Source organism: Vigna unguiculata, chromosome 1 (genome assembly GCF_004118075.2).
Source record: "Vigna unguiculata cultivar IT97K-499-35 chromosome 1, ASM411807v1, whole genome shotgun sequence".
Taxonomy (NCBI): Eukaryota; Viridiplantae; Streptophyta; class Magnoliopsida; order Fabales; family Fabaceae; genus Vigna; species Vigna unguiculata.
In genome coordinates this window covers 3200868-3218331 of record NC_040279.1, presented here as the reverse complement: position 1 = coordinate 3218331, position 17464 = coordinate 3200868, and the positions used below count along the sequence as shown (strand labels likewise).

At 37.9% G+C, this 17464-nt stretch overlaps 1 protein-coding gene across 1 annotated transcript; it reads right to left on the bottom strand.

Annotated features, from left to right (window-relative positions):
- Positions 1 to 10: 10 nt before the first annotated feature.
- On the bottom strand, positions 11 to 17144 carry LOC114180288 (E3 ubiquitin-protein ligase KEG). Its single transcript, XM_028066581.1, has 16 exons — positions 16103 to 17144; positions 15041 to 15403; positions 14722 to 14952; positions 14407 to 14535; positions 13983 to 14319; positions 13735 to 13892; positions 11436 to 11593; positions 9123 to 9244; positions 8852 to 8986; positions 7720 to 7844; positions 7459 to 7563; positions 7122 to 7355; positions 3191 to 3524; positions 2913 to 3101; positions 2502 to 2807; positions 11 to 1581 (listed from the first exon to the last, which is right to left on the bottom strand). The coding sequence occupies exons 1-16, from the start codon at positions 16870 to 16872 to the stop codon at positions 367 to 369; spliced, it is 4911 nt and encodes a 1636-aa protein (XP_027922382.1). The 5' UTR covers positions 16873 to 17144; the 3' UTR covers positions 11 to 366.
- Between the last annotated feature and the right edge of the window lie 320 nt (positions 17145 to 17464).

Genomic DNA, 17464 nt, shown 5'->3' with positions numbered 1-17464 from the left:
AACTGCATACTGGTGAGTCAAAAAAATGCATTAAGTCGACTGTTGAGTACAAATTTGTACAATATGCAATAAACATACATATGATGTGATATACACCTCAAAATCTGGGACTACAAACTTGTGAGTAATGAATGTAAATGAGCTTTTATATCTCCGCACCACCCGGTCAACAGCTTCAATTCTTTCACTCTATTTATTAACATCATTCATTATATGGGGCCAAAGGGCATTCCAACCTTGATGAGAAGTAGCAGAGCGCATAAAAGTTTCCACTTTGCACAAGCTCAGCCCAGAAAAACATAGGCTAAAGAGCTAATTGAGAATATTGAGTTATGGTACAACCTTCATATTCCTAAAATAGCATTATCAGTCTTCGTCAAGGGCAAGATCAGCAGGATCTCCTATCCAGGGCCTCCCTTCCCTCCACCGGAATTTTATTCTTAGTTTGCCATTTGCATCTACCCCTACAACTTCTCCCTTGCTCGCATGAGTCTCCATTCCCCATCCCCAACGTGGGTTCACCAGTCCATCTCTGATCCTTACCTTGTCACCCACTTTAAACGGCCTAACTCGTTCCATTTCCCAACCCTTACAAAGCCATAGCCTCTCCATGAAACAGAAAGCCACCCAAAGATCTTCATCTTCCATTCGATGCACAACTCCAATGCTTGAATGACTCACTTCCCCCCAATGGTGTGTTGGGGTTGAAACCGAAGCTTTAACCCTCACCCAGTCACCAATACACAGCTCCTTCTCTTCTACCACCTCCACTTCTGATGGGTCCAACATCCATGTTCTGGATCCTGCTGGAGTGTATATTCGAAGCTTTCCATCCGCATCAATAGCCTGTATGGTCCCAAGACTAGCATGGCTATGCCCTGACCATCCAAATCTTGGTTGCTTCACATATTGTTTCACTCTAACCTTCTGTCCAACAAAGAGTTTGTCAAATCTTTCAAGATGTGAAGTAGGTCCAACCCACTTTTCTTGCTCCCCACAAAATCCCACAAAAATGCTTCTGTCTAGTTCATCTCCTTCATACCCTATTCCTTGAACAACACCAACACTACCTGGTCCAATTGATTTCCAATTATTTGCATTTTCTGTCAACCTCACCCACTCTCCCACTTCAAAAATTTGTTCAATCTCAAGGTCTGAAGGATCCCCTCTCCACAGCTCTGGAAGACCAAAAAATGCGATCCTGACTTCTCCATCAGCATGAATACTGGTTATAACCCCTTGAGATTCGGGCCGAGCTCCTCTCCAGCCCCACCTTGGTTCAACCAAACCAGTTCGGAACCTAACATACTGCCCAACTTTAAAGCTAGGAACCTTTTCAACATCCGTATAATGAGTGATCCACTTCCCTTTGCGAAAACAGCAAGCCAACTCCAAGTATCCAGAATCCTGTACACTATGCACAACAGCTAAACTTTCTCTCCCAACACTATTCCAGTCATAGCTCGGTCTGGTTCCCAGGCTTGGTTTTGAACGAACCCAATCCCCAACTTCAAATCCTGGAAGCCGCTCTGCATCTCCAGGAGAAACTTTCCACAAGCTCTGCCTACCGGTGACCCTCACCTACAAAGAAACCAGCAAAATCAATTCTTACATATATTATCAATGTTAGATATTGTTTGATATTATTAAGATATTATTAGATATTGTTAATCACAATATCAAACAATATCTTTTATTTATTCTATTTATTTTCAGTTACTCTTTTTAATTGTACCTCTCTTTACTATAAATAGATTACCCTATGTGTGGTTTATACACAAGGGAGATTAATCTCAAATCCTGTTTTCTTTATTCTCAACAATCAACATGAAATCACTAAAACAATTGTTGACTAAATATTTTATATTTAGTTTGTTTAATTCCTTAGTCACAGCGGTCAATACATTAGTCTAATTTTCTCATAAGGCAGGGACGACAGCACACACAGCTAAAGATGAGGTGGTTTTCTTAAAATGACATTTGCACACTTGTTATTTGTGAAGCACCACCTCACCACTTTTGTAGAAACTACAGCCATGACAGGCAAATTCTGATACCCAGTCCACCCAAGGCGGATAAACTTGGACAACTAATAGTTGCTTACTCATTTAATAATATAATATTTTAATAATAGCCAACCCTTTACTGAAATTTGTTGGCATCACTTCTTAAGTTTAAACCAGCCATACAGATACTGATAGAAAAGATAGAATTTCATGTTACAGCTGGGCTTGTTCAAAGGTTTGCTGTAAAATTTAATTTCTGCCATAAAGAAAGCAAAATCCTCCCAGATGAAGGCAGTTTTCTAGGCATATTTATACAATGTTATAAACTTCACACACCTAACACACAGTATCACTACATAACAGTGTTACAGAAAACAGTATTAGGTCCGATGTAGCAATTTAGTTATGGAAGACACTTCAGATGTCACGGTTAGCTTAAAGTCATTGAAGTTGTAGAATCATGCATAAAATCTAGAAAATACAGATTAAACTTACATTGAGAGCACCATCCATGTCTATTCTCACTACTTTTCCAACTGTAGCTGGTGATTCATTTGACCACCCAAGACGAGGCTGAGTAACTGATGCAATCACATGAATTTCTTGTCCCACCTCAAATGGAGGAACTTTCTCCACGTCAGTGACTGAGCAAGAAAAAGGCTTACTTCTGAAGCAAAAAGCAACACCCATATCGCCATCCTCCTCCAAGCCATGAATTACACCAATGCTGTTCCTTGTAATATCTTCCCATCCATATTTTGGAGAAGACACTGAAGCTTTCACTCTTACCCAATCTCCAACCTGCTTTGGCCAAATGAATAATTAAATAGGGCTACCCAATAAGACATCTGACACGAAATGTATAGAAAGAACAAATAAATAATCAACTTTAACGGAAAGGATTACCTTGAAATCTTCCACCTTCTCCATATCCGCAGGATCAGCTTGCCATGGTATGGGTCGATTTGGTATTTCTATAATTAAGAGACCATCATTCTCAATCTCGCTTATTCTTCCAACACTATGATGTGTCTCACCACCCCAAGCATATCTAGGTTCTGCAACAGATCGTTTCACGCATACCCGATCACCTATCTGTAAGACAAATTTGTTAGTAAAGTCATATAATGAAGACAGGAGACAAATAAACGCAATAGAACGAAAGTTATCTGAGTTTTTCTTACCCTAAAAGGAGCAACATGCTCAACCTCCTCTGGCTCACAATGCCATGGATTTGGAAGATAACTCAGTTCTACTAACAGACTGCTGTCTGGTCGTATACAATATACGATGCCAATGCTTCCTGGAGTCACAGCTCCTAGTCCATGCTTTGCAGATGTAAGAGTTGGACGAATGCGAACCCAGTCTCCAACCTTGAATTCTTCAACACGTTCCATCTCTGCTGGGTCAGCTTTCCATCCTCTAGATGCTCCGGGAAACCCAACACGGAGGATTCCATCTTCGTCAACACATAATACTGTCCCAATGCTGTCACGTGACTGCCCACGCCAACCAAATCTAAAATAGATAAATAGTAATAAATATTAAACACTAACGCAAAATCATCAAGGATTGCAAGCATGACATGCACAAGGTTGTCTTCTACACCATCATTTCCTTTCTCGTATACTTTCTTGTAAATAAAAAACCTTGAATAGAGAATAAAAACCTTGATAAATCCACCAAACAGTAAGATTTAAAAAGTAGCATGATGACCCCAAACTAATTGGGCACACCAATCAAATTATATGAACTGGATCAGATTTATAGAGAAAATGGGAAAACTCCCCTGATTACAGTATGATTGCAAGCATGCCATTCAAGGGTTGTCTTCTACACTATCATTTCCTTTCTTGTACTTTCTTGTAAATAAAAGCCTTGAATAGAGAATAAATAAAACGGTATGATAAATCCACCAGACAGTAAAATTTAAAAAGTAGCATCATGACCCCAAACTAATTAGGCACTCCAATCAAATGATATGAACTGGATCAGATTTATAGAGAAAATGGGAAAATTCCCTTGATTACAATATGATTGCAGAACTTCGAGGGTCTGCATATCCAGTGCCCAAAGGCACCAATCCTCTCAAATGACAAAATGAAATCCCTCTCAACCCCTCTTCCTATTTAAATACAGCTACAGGTCTGCTAAAATAAACCCACCCTCAATGGGCCAAATCAATTGCACCCCTATTAGCATAACCCCTTGTATTTCTTAAACTAACATACAATATCTTTGGTCCTCTCATGAAATACTAGATTTGAGACATTATGAAGAGCAGTTTGGTTATCACAAATGAGAGACATTTGTACAACTTCCCCCAAATTTCAGTTCTTTAGGCAACTATTTGAACCAAATAAGCTCACATGAGGTAATTTAGTTTTCCAACTAGTCAGTCTCCTATATATCCCTTATGATCCGAAAGTGGCTCCCCCTAACTTGATAGAAGTTTAGATTTGGGACCCATAGGTGTGTTACTATCCTCTAAAATATCAAATGCATACTTTCTCTTGGAAATAATAATTCCACTGCTGGATTGGGCTTACCTCAATCCCCCAAAAGTACTTGAGTATACCAAGATATTTTATTCAGAAATGATAAGGCGTTGTTTTATCTATGAGATGTTATTGTGGTCACTACCTATAAGAACAATGTCATTAATACACTCCATCTAGTAGATAGACCCAACAGTCAAATGATGATAAAAACACAAAATGGTCGACTTCGCTTTGAGTCATACCAAATCGTTGGACAACTGCATTGAATCTACCACACCATGCCTTGAAAGATTGTTTAAGACCATAGATTTGTGGACTCAACATACTTAACGAAAATACCCCCCTTGAGCAACAAACACAAGTAGTTGGTTCATATATATTTCCTCTTGAAAATCACCATGTAGGAAGGCATTTTTAAATTTCAACTAGTAGAGGGGCCAACATCAAAGAACACCCATGGCTATGAAAAATATAACAAACGCAAAGCCAGCTTTGATGGCAAAGAACCAAAGGAGCAAGATCCCATATAGCACTATTCTAAAGAGCACACAATTCATCCAGCATGGCTTGTCTCCAACAAGAGTGGGCGAAGGCATCCCCTACACTCTTAGGATTAGACACAAAAGAAATGAAAGAGAGATAAATGTAATGGAATGGAGACAACCAATGATAATTAGAGGCGGCATAATAAGGGAAAGGATTATGAGTAGCTAATGCTCAAGAGGCACAACAAGAGGGGCAAAAGAGTTGGAATCGAGTTGGCATCAGAGTATATCAATAGGTGCCCCAATAGGAAGGTGTGTTTCATGCAATGACAAACTTGGAGTGGAGGCTAAGTTGGTGAATTTGACATTACATTGAATATGTCTATGGGATCAAATACAATGGGGGTCGTAAAGGGGGCTTGGAAACTCTCATAAGGGAATCAATGCAAAGTGGGGAGAAGGCTCAAAGGTGACATCAACTAAAATCAAATAACAACAAAAAGGGGTGACAAACACTTATATCCTTTATGATACCAAGGATAGTCTAAGAGGACATACTTATGAGACCTAGCTGACAAAGGATCAGAATTGGGATTATGAACAAAAAGGTGGACCCAAAAACACAAGGAGTTAAAGGGTGGAGAGATTGATGATAAAACAAAAATAGAGTGAGGTATTTGGTTAATAAGAACACAAGATGGAATTTGATTGATAAGATAGCACACCGTTAAACATCACCCCAAAATTATTGAGGAACACAACCATGAAAAAGAAAAGAGTTATTCTCGCACTTTGCCACTCCATTTTGATGAGAGGAATATGCACATGAGGTTTTATGAAAAACACTATGGGAAGCCATGAATGTCTAAAAAGAATGGCAGAGGTATTCACAAGTGTTATCAATACGGAAAATTACAAATAGAAATACTAAACTAATTTTTAACTTCATTATAAAAAGATTGAAATATGGGAAACAACTCAGAATGATTTTCATTAAGAACAACCTAGTATGTTGAGAATAATCATCAACAGATGTTACAAAATATGGAAATCCTAAAATGGATGTAATGAAACTCGAGTCCCACATATTTGAGTGGACTAAAGAAAAAGGAGACAAAGTTCTATTTGGTACACTCCTAGTAAAAGAACTACAACTAACTATGTTGGCATAATTGACAAAGATGTTGTAGCTTGGCAAACCTAGGAGACCATGAACTTTGCCTAAGTACTCATTCATGGAGCCATCAAAGCATCTAGGAGCGCTGGTACTCGAGATTTCAACTTTGGACCAATGAGAGCGATCTTCTAATCAATGGAGTCTATGTTGTTTAGGTAAGATAGTCAATATAACCTTATCCTTTAAGCAAAAGTTTGACATTAGATGTCCAAGTGTCATAATTGTTCCCATCTAAGTAGACAATGGAGAGTGGGACATTGACATAGTAAAAATAGCATATTCACATTGACCAATGCTAAAAGTCACCAAGGGCAAGTGGAGGAGAGAGAAGCACTAGACTTGAGAGAGAAAAACACATCCACAATTGGCACAAGGCCACTACGTTGTGAATGTGTTAGCAGCGCAATAGCAAGGGTGGGGTCGCTGGTCAAAATGGTGATGGCAAGACGACGCAGAAGTTGCAAGGCAAATTTTGACATTGATAAACAAAGGGTTCACAGAGAAGACACCATTTAGAGGAATAGGCTCTAGGTACCACAAAGGGAAAAATAGTATACATTTATGAGATATAATCCTCCTCTTGAATTTCCAATTAGCACAGCTGAGAACAATATATACATATTGCTAGTAGCATAAATATTAATATTTGGGTAGAAAGTAGTTATGTTGGGAACTATTTCCTGCTATATCTATGAGTTGAACCTAAGATTCTAGTAGCCTTTTGATCTTTCATCTTTTCATTGTATCACATTTTTATCGTTATAAATAAAAGATCATAAGAGGGGTCTTTCAAGCCATCTAAAATATTTATTTCTCCTTTTTTTAATCTTAAGTATAAAGCATTACATAGAAATGGGCCCAAACCCATATACCAAATGTATATAATTGACATCAAATATAAAGAAGCCTTTGCATACAAAAAATTACGAAACACAGTTATGTAAACTTATACCTAGGCTCTTTTACATCTTCTTTCAGTTGTACATGTTGTCCCCTGTCCAATGGAATGACTTTTATAACTTCATTTGCCAGAAGACGAACCTCTCCAGAACAAAATGAAACAACGAGATTATCTTTGTCTGGAACACTTTGCACAAAACCAACACTTTGTGCACTAGCACCTTGCCATCCATGTGTTGGAGTTGTGACAGATTTTTTAAATTTCACCCAGTCTCCCACTTCAAATCTATATATTCATCAAAAAACAAAATTTTAAACATATTACTCATATATAGGAAGACAATAAATCTCAAACTAAAAGCTAGCATATAATAATGTCTTCCACTCACGATGTAGGAGACAAATGAACTCCCCTATTTGAGAGTGCTTCCACCAGATCTTCGGATAACCATTCTCGGGGGAGAGCCTCCAAAATGTCACGTAGCGTCTTGCCACTATCAAAAAAACATAACCCCATCAGTCACGGGATAATCAGTTAAATAGGACTAACATGAAACAGTTAGATGCAGTTTCAAAGTTATGACAATAATATTACAGATAAGTTTATGATGTTCAAAAATAATAATTACAACTTAATGAAGTGCCTTTACCTGTGGTTTCTGACTTCAATATCAGCATCAGGATGCATTAGCATAATAACAAGCCAGTTCAGATTTTCACGAACCATTTTTGCTGTCTCAGCTGCTATATGGAAAGCGTTGTCACCGTCGTCATCCTGACAGTTACATTAGAACATCAAATGACAAGGACATAATGGCAAAGCTTCCTTCCAAACTACACGTAACATGTCAACTTCGAATTATTTCTGCCAAGTAAACAAAATTTTGAAGCCAAAAATACGTGCTTTTGTTATAAGCTAAACACTAGTTGCACACTTTTATGGTTCACCATAAAATCCAGTACAAACGGTTCAAATATATATAAAAAGTAAAGAGCACAACAAATTAAAAAGATTCACAAAGACGGCTTTGATGTAATGGAAACAAGCACACGCCCAAGAATAAAAGTCAATTATATTCTGTCTTCTCCAGTTTACTTAATCTATTGATTTTTAATATGAATCACATTCCTTAGATTTGTTAGCCCCTCAACCACCTTCACAGGAATCAATATCATTAAGCTCAGATTACTCAATATAAAGAATGACTACATCAGATACTGAAGGCAAAACTATATCATGTGATAAAGATTTAAGGTAGAAAATAGAAAGTTTTATGAACTATATGAGAAATAGGGGGGAAAGAAGACATCACAAAAAGCAAAACAACATATTCGATGTGCTGCCAGAGATTGAAATTTCTACATCATCCATAACAATATATGAAGGTGACCAACTTTTGACGCAGATATTTCTTTTTGGACAAGTGCTTCGGTAAAATGGTACGCTCTCATTCTCCTCATCTTACAAAAAAAAACTAACAGACAAGCATAGCAATACCTAATTATAATTGTGTTAGAATTATTACCTATACCTATTGTATCATTAACCCTATGTGTAGGGTGTTGAGTGTGGGAAACTACCTACTGCCATATCTACTGTTGCATGTAATCATGCCTAGTATCTTAGAGTAGTCTTTTCATATCTTTTCATATGTACGTGCTTGCTTCACTATAAATAGAAGAGGAAGAGAGTGGTACTGTTGTCCACTACTCATATTTTAAAGTCTCAGTCTCAAGTAATTGTAAATGATCAAACAGGAAAATGAGAATTTGAATGAAAACCTGCAAATTAAAATTTGCTCCAGCAGCTAGAAGCAGTCCAACACATGCCTTAGCACCCCTAGCTAAGGCCAAGTGAAGAGGAATACTGTTGTGCACATTGCGAATGTTCACATCAACCCCAGCAGCCAGAATAACCTACTCAAAACACCCAACACATATTACCATGAAGTACAAAATATGCATACTTTAGCACCAAAAAATATATTTACGGACACTAAATCATTTTAACCAAGAGGCTCAATCATTGTCATCAAGAAGCTCATTCGCTTACCTGAACCAGGTCGACATCATTAGTCATAGCAGCCGTATGCAATGCTGTCCTCCCATTTTGTGAATCTTGAGCAGAAGGATCAGCTCCAGCTGCAAGCAGTATCTGCACCAGTTCTCTGCCCTCTAAATTTGGCACAGACAAACAAGGTCACAGAATTCAATTATGTCAATAAAGAGAATAAATAGCATAAATGATATTAAAAATACCCGTGTATTAACTCCGAAATTTGAAGAATTAATTCAACGAGGTGTTATCAGTGGCAGATAACAGGCTATGGTGCCAGCCAAAGATCCACAATGTGAATATGGCAGATGGGAATGCAGATAATGAGAGAAATACATAGAACATGCATTTTTGTATTTAATTACAGAGATAGAATTGCAGTGCAGATGTATTTTCAAATAAGTCAGAGCATGGGAAAAAAGAAGAGGGCATTGACTGGTTTAGTCAGAAAGAGAGGCAACGAGACAAGCATGAGGCTGAGTCAGAGAAACGATGCAAAATAGCAAGACTGGGGGTGAAGGAGAAGGGTAGACACCAAAGATTTGAGTCACATTGCTGGCTGGTCGCCTGAAGAACACACTGAAGGTGGCAGGACAAGTCACTGCTAGCGGTTTTTGCTAGTTGTTTGAGAAAAGACAACCATTTTGGATATTTTGGGTGGGCTGTCATATTTTAATGTTTGGGCTGGGGCATGAGTTAGACTCTAGGGTATTCTAATCTTATATTTTTTATTTACTCATCTCCTTTTTCATCATTGTCTTCACCATTTCTGCCATGGCTACTACAGCTTTTAAATTAGAAAAAGAAAAGGAACTTTTGTAGTTTTTCTCTATTTTTTATATTTTTATATAAAATGATAATGATTTGATAAGATGTGGACAAACAAAGAATTAAAATTGGTTTATGCAGAGTTAGAACAAGCATATAAGTTATACTACAACTAAAGATCAAATCTCACAAATACAATAAGACTCCTACCTATCCCCTAATTAATAAGGAGACCAAATGAAATTAGGAAACAAACCCTTTTGGTGATCATCGATTAGCAAATTGATAGATTTCACAACTTATTGTTATAAGCTCTAAATAAACACATTAATACATTATGTCTGTTCGAACCTTTCAATTAAAATGAGTGTGTGGAAGAACAGATTTGGATATCCACATCCGATCAACAGGACCGTTGAAAACTATTCAATCTTGGAAAAATCACGGAATTTAGCAAAAAAGTTTAGGCAGTTCTAAAAATAAGAAAGTTATGGTTTTGGGTAGCAATATGGGTCAAAACAAGATTAATTTCTATTGGACAATGGTATAGAGATGGCTTTTTGTATTACTTGGGCCTCATAGGTGAGGCATCTGATGTGTCATGTGCAAAGTTGTAGTTCAGGTTCAATAAAACAATTGCACTATAAGGCGTCAATTTTCACATGGAATCAAGGTGATGAATGGAAAATGGTCAAAATTCCACAATATAAACATACCATTACAGAGGGGACAAAGGACACCACATTATAGCATTATGGTACAACTACGATGGTTATTCAACAACATTGCATAGAATAATATACTAGGTTTATTGGAGGGTTGGCCCAGACCTTTTCTCTGAAATAATTTCTGTTGATCAAGGCTTTTTCAATAAATAGCAAGTATAAATTTTGTGGCATTAGCAGTTTCTGAAGTTCTTTGGTGTATTCATCATGGGAGTAGATGCACGATTCAGTCTCGTACCTTCTGAACTTCTTGTGGGATAGAATATCTTCGTCATGTCCCTTTAAGGCTTAGCCAGTGGCTACTTTAAGGTTGTCACTGAAGGGGGTGCAGGTTTGCTAAATTTTTACAAACTTTTTTTGAATTTTTTTTCTCTACTTAAAGCTAACGTAAAACAGGCCAATATCTACTTAAAGTTTTCACAGATCTGTCAGGCCTTATCTTCCTACAGTTGACATTCTATTGGTTAGAATATATGAAAATATTTTATCATATTTTAAATTACCATCATGATTTGCTTCCCTAATTAGTTAGGATCCCAATATGCGATAATAAGGGTTAGTGCTGTAGGTTTTAAAAATATCAATACATTGTCAGACACTCAGTTAATATAAACTCGGTGTTTCATTCTTTTTTTTCCTTCATTCCTCTCTTCCTCTATGCCTAAACCCATAATTTCAAAACTCCTTCCTTTTTATCTAAACTATTTGAAATTGATAATATCCATTATTGAAGAATTTCTAGATGCACCAAGTAAAGTAAATAAGTTAAAATAGTCAAATTTTCAAAATCATTATCAAACAGTGAAGTTTTGGATACCTTTCTCATGGTCTTTCTTAGAAGCAGCTGCCATGCACAATGCAGTGCCAATAGGGCTTGGTATGTCAATTGCTTCAGCAATCTCATCAGAAGTTGCAACTTCCGCCCATCTCTTCACAACAGCAACATTCCATGTTGCCACACACAAGTGCAGTGGTCTGCAACACCAGAGTAAAACTGTACGATTAGCGGATTATTATATATGCATGTTAGACAAAATATCAATTTAACACAAACGATACAATTCACAATATGTGGGGTTCAATTATCTAGAAGATGACCCGTTAAAAGAATTTTCTTTTCTAATACTCTATAACTTTAAAACAGAAGCAACCTAAATTTTACTGAAATTCTAAGAAATATGATGAGCAATTAAGCAATGCGATATTGTTATCATCAGATAAAGTTAAAGTGGTCCTCTGCAAAAACAACAGACTGAATCCAGTGGTATTTTACTTGATTAAATATAATTGATTTTTTAGCAGAATTTGATATGAATTTCTCAGTAACCATATTAAGGAATAGAAACTATCACTTAAAAATGAAAACTTTTCAGGAACTTCCTTTACAACTCAAATCACGATCAAGAATTGGTTCTGGAGAATTCTGAGATTAGGATGATTTTAGAGAAAACTGAAAAGTTTGCTGTTAAATTTCTGTATCTCTAACGGGATCAGGATTTATTGTACAAATATCAGTCCAATTCTTAACCAAAACAGCAGCTTGCAGTAAATACTATGCTGAGCTGGCAAGTTACCTAGAGTATAAAGCCCTTTCATATAATGAACCAATACAAGCAGTATTAATACTATCATGTTCAAACTCCAAACAAGAATGACTCAGTTTCTCTCAAATTGGTTTTCCCATAATGGTCCATTGGCAATTAACGATAGTTTAGAAATATTGTACAGTAAAGTGAAAGGCAAAAAGCTATCATCCAAAAATGAAATATAAAACCCAAGAATGCATGCATAAAACCCCAAGTAAAATCCAAAAAGACATGCACAAAATCCAACAACAAGCAAGCTTCACTTAGTCAGCTTCAAATTATTAATTGTACTAAAGATGCAGATTAGGCGTAGAATAGACAAAAAAAGCCATTATCCCGTTCCCCTCCTTAAATGTTCACAACTATAGAAGTGTATAAGAATAAGAAAAAAAAAATTAATCAGTAATTCATAATTCGTGCCAACTCAACAGGCTGAGTTGCTATTAAGTATTTATGCTGCCAGGTCCAAGCTCAAAACAGGAATGGCTTACTTTCACTCATTTTTGGTTTTCCCATAATGGTCCATGGGCAATTAATGACAGATTAGAAATATTGTACTGTAAAGTGAAAGGAAAAAGCTATCATCCAAAGATACAACCTAAAATCCAACAATGCATGCATAAAAGCCCAAGTAAAATCCAAAAGCACATGCATAGAATCCAACAGCATTTGCCGTAACAAGCAAGTTTTGCTAAGTCAGCTTCAATGATTAATTGAACTAAAGATGCAGATTAGACGTAAAAAATATTCCATATCCTGTTCCCCTCCTTAAATGTCCACAACTAGAGATGTGTCTAAGAATAAGAAAAAATAATGATACAGTAATTCATACTTCATTGCAACTCAACAGGCTGAGTTGCTACGAAGTATTTACACTATCAAGTTCAAAACCTCAAAACAGGAATAACTCACTTTCTCTCCTTTTTGGTTTTCCCATAATGGTCCATTGGCAATTAATGATAGTTTAGAAATATTGTACCGTAAAGTAAAAGGAAAAATCTATCATCCAAAGATGCAAAATCAAATCCAATGATATACGCATAAAATCCCAAGTAAAATCCAAAAACCCATGCACAAAATCCAACAGCATTTTAGGGAACAAGAACACTTCACTCGATCAACTTCAAATTACAGATTGAACTAAAGATGCAGCTTAGACATAGAATAGGCATACAAAAAATGTCACTCTCCTATTCCCATCGTTAAATGTTTACAACTATAGATGTGTCTAAGAATAAGAAAAAGTAATAATACATTAATTCATACTTCATAGCAACTCAACAGGCTGAGCTGCATCTTTAAACATAAAACTGATACCCCAAGTTAAGGTGTGAACAGGACATGAAGACAACAATAAATGTAAAATTAAAAAGATGACAAATTGACAGCTTCGGCAAAACTGTTTCTTTCCTGTGTAATAAATAATAATAAATAAGCTCACAATAATTAATTAAGATCAGAATATCATATACTGATTTACACACATGGAAAACAAGTTCTAGTTATAAAGAAATATATGCCAATACTCACGTCAGGTTCTTTGAATTCACAATGGACATTGATTTACAGCCTCCATTCTCCAGTATTACAAGTGCACAGTCTGTGTACTTCTTGGAAATTGCTCTATGCAGAACAGATTCACCTTCATCATCCACCGCATTAGGATCAGCTCCGGCTAATAGTAATTCCTGTTATTGCTCCACAAAAATTCTAGATGAATATAGTTCTAGTGAAGAAGAAGAAGAAAGATCTAAGTATAATTCATTTTAAAAACATACTCGCATACAATCTGGCTGGCCATGATAGGCACAAACGTGAGCTACAGATGGACCAAAACCATCTCTCAATCTTGACTGCACATTAGCATTTCTTTTGACAAGGCTACGAACACATTCTAGGGACCCAGCTGCTAAGGCAAAAACAAGAGGAGGATCTCCATCTTTGTCCAATACATCAACATTTGCTTCTCTATACTCCAAAATTGTCTCGACAAGTTCTGCACTGCCCCGTCTACAAGCTAAGTGGAGAGCTGTTTGTCCATGAGCATTTTGAGCTTCCAATAACGATGTTAGGTAGTTGCTGCCATTTTCTAATACAGCCTTTGCAAGAAGATCTCTGTTCAAGAAATACATGAAAATGAATTAAATGATAAAGTTTAAGAATAAATTAGCTCAGACAAGAAGTGTTGTGACACCAACTAACCTAACACCTGCAGTATCTCCTTCAGATACAAGTCGATGAAGATGGTTAGGGTTTTCCTGAGGAACTTCCAATTCAGGTATAGGTGAAGGCTCCATCACAGTTGATACAGAACCCTTATTATCTAAGCCACTGTATTCACACAAATGTATAAAACAGTTATAAGACAACGCTGCTAGTTAAACATCAATGACAACTGTTCATCCAGCTCATTCCAATGAAGCTCACATTTGCATACTAAAAATCATAAGTAGTCTTAACTTCCTAATCTGTCAGAACCAGCACAAAAAGATGCAACAATGGCTATAACAGACTTACTTATCAGGGCTTGCAGGAGGGCTGCGTGGTATTTCCTGCAAATGGCGGAGAAATATTGCCAGCATAGCACTAAAAGTAGGCCTTTTAGATGGCTTGAATTGCAAGCACTCTCCAATCATCTTCCACAATTCCCTCGGAATTCCACCTCCAACCACACTAGCATACTGTGGAGGCAGCTTCTTAGCTTTAACAACCGCTCGATAGATTTCCTCCGCACTTAAACCTGCCCAACTGCATATAGAATTTGCACTAAGAAACTTGGAAAGAGTGAAGAACATAAGAAATAAAAGTTGAGTAAAGAATGAGTTGCTCCACGTACGGAATGGAACCCGTGCACATCTCCACCAATGTACAACCAAAACTCCAGGCATCTGATTCGGAAGATATACCTATTCCATCATCCCAAAACAAATTTAACGATTTCTTCACAGGTTCCCAAGCCTCTGGTGCTGTATAATGTGGGCTGAGCATTATACATTCCATACAGGAATGGATCTTTACAGAGTCACACTCTGGTCGTGCCTTCCAACAGGAAGGCTTCTTCAGAATTGTAGCAAGTCCATAATCAGAAACCACGGCATGACCATTTGCGTCAAGAAGAAGATTGGATGGTTTTAAATTCATGCAAACAACGCCTGCAGCATGAAGTTCAACGACCCCTCGGGCAATGTCAGCCCCGTATCTACATTTGGAAAATTGTAATGTTATTATCCGTAGTGCCAAGGGAAATTGAAATGTAATAAGGTATTATTCATTCCACTAAAATGATTTTGACACTACCTAGTCCATATTAAGCAAAAAAGTCAAAGGTCATAATCATCCTGACCAATTCTTTCTGAAGCAATTTCATAAACATACTATTCAACTATTTATCTGGTTGTCTACCAAAAGAAAAGTACACAGACAGCACGAAAAACACAGAGATAGCGTCTCCCACCAAACACTGGTTATTCAACGACTGGCAGGGACATAATAACATCACATTTTCTCTAAATTTTAACCACAAAGATGACGACAACAAGAATGCATATAATTTAGTACAGTCTACTTAGACATTGATACATTGTCCCCAAATTTTAACCAAAATGATACCCTTCCTGCTTATCAACTTTTACCATTGAAACTGTGACAATACTGATAGTGTTTCAAAACGCAGACCACATCACTGGAAGCTGCAGTCACAAATTGAACAAACAACCCAACTATAGCTGCAACCTCAACTTAAAACCACAATAATCAAACAACCGCAATTTAAAACCACAGATACTCATCAAACAAACCAAGAGAAACCAAACTAACCAAACATCAGGCAACAAGATTAACCAGAAGAATAAACGAAGAAAACACAAATAAAAATAAATAAATAAATAAAAACCAAAACCTTAGGACTTGTTCTAAAGTGAGCCTTCCCTCATTGCGCTGCATCTCGGACTGAACCGATCCATAGCACTTATCCATCACGAGGCACAAACTGTCCTCCACCCTCATTGTCCCATGGAAAGTGCACACATTCCTACACCACATCGAAGCCCTACGCAAATCCTCTAACTTACCCTGAACCCAATCCAAATCCATCCCCTCCACCACCGTCACCTTCTTCACTGCCACGCTGTGCCGGCACCTCCGTCCTCCTTCCACTCCACCGCTGATCACCGCCATCCACATCTCCACTCCCGCCCTCCTCCCCTCTCCAATCCGCCGCACCAACTTCAGGTCCTGGTGCGCGCCGCCACCGACCTCGATCACCGGCTCGCACCCGCCAGAGCTGGACGCCTGCGACTCGCGGCTGTTCCGACGACGCTTCTCGTCGTCCTCATCCTCCTCCCCGCCTCCGTCCTCCTCCTCGTCATCGGTGTAGTCGCAGTCGAAATTGGCCCCTCCACCTCCTCCTCTCCCGACGCCGCCGTTGGCGACGGTGGTGGCGGAGTGGAGCAGCGCGAGCACCGCGTAGTTCTTCCGCAGAGCCTGAACGGAGTTTCCCACAGTGGACACGTGTCGGCACCTGGGACATGCCAGCGTAGCGTCCGAAGAGGGTGCGAACATTCTAGAGAGACACTCTCTGCAGAAGCCGTGGCCACATTGCAGCAGAAGAGGAACTCTCTCCTCCTCGTTGTAACGCGTTTGGCAAACCGAACAACACGGGATTTTCATTTCTCTCTCTGTATCTCTCTTTCTCTATCTTCTCTCCACCTATTTATACCCACGCGCCACGCCACTGACCAGAACGGCGCCGCTTTGATCCCAAATCGAATCACGACAATCTCCTCTACGCTCTACGCGGAATTAATGGTGCCGAGGGGTGCGAATGGTAGATCCATGGGCTGAACTCAGCAAAACCACTTAAGCTTCATCAATTAAGCTAATCTTGAGAGATAGAGAGAGAGAAAGGGTTTTAGAGAGAGAAACAGAAAAAGTGGTTGCTCAAGAAAAGGGAAAGAAAAATTGAAACAAGGGGATTTATTTATTTATTTATTTATTTATTTTTTATTTCTTTCCTTACTGTTTTTCCATTTGTGAGAAATGGGTTTGGCCTAGGTGGGTAGGAAGGAAACAAGGAGAGAGAGTTAGATGATGTAGGTGACTTTGGACTTCAAAATCAACACACTTTGCTTCTTCACATAAGTGGCATAATTTTTCGTTTTTTTAGGTCTACTTTTGGTTTTATATTCTATTGTGTGCTTTTCATCTCTGTATTTTTTTTTCTTTTAAACTAGGTTTTGTTTGGGTTGTGATTGGCAAGATA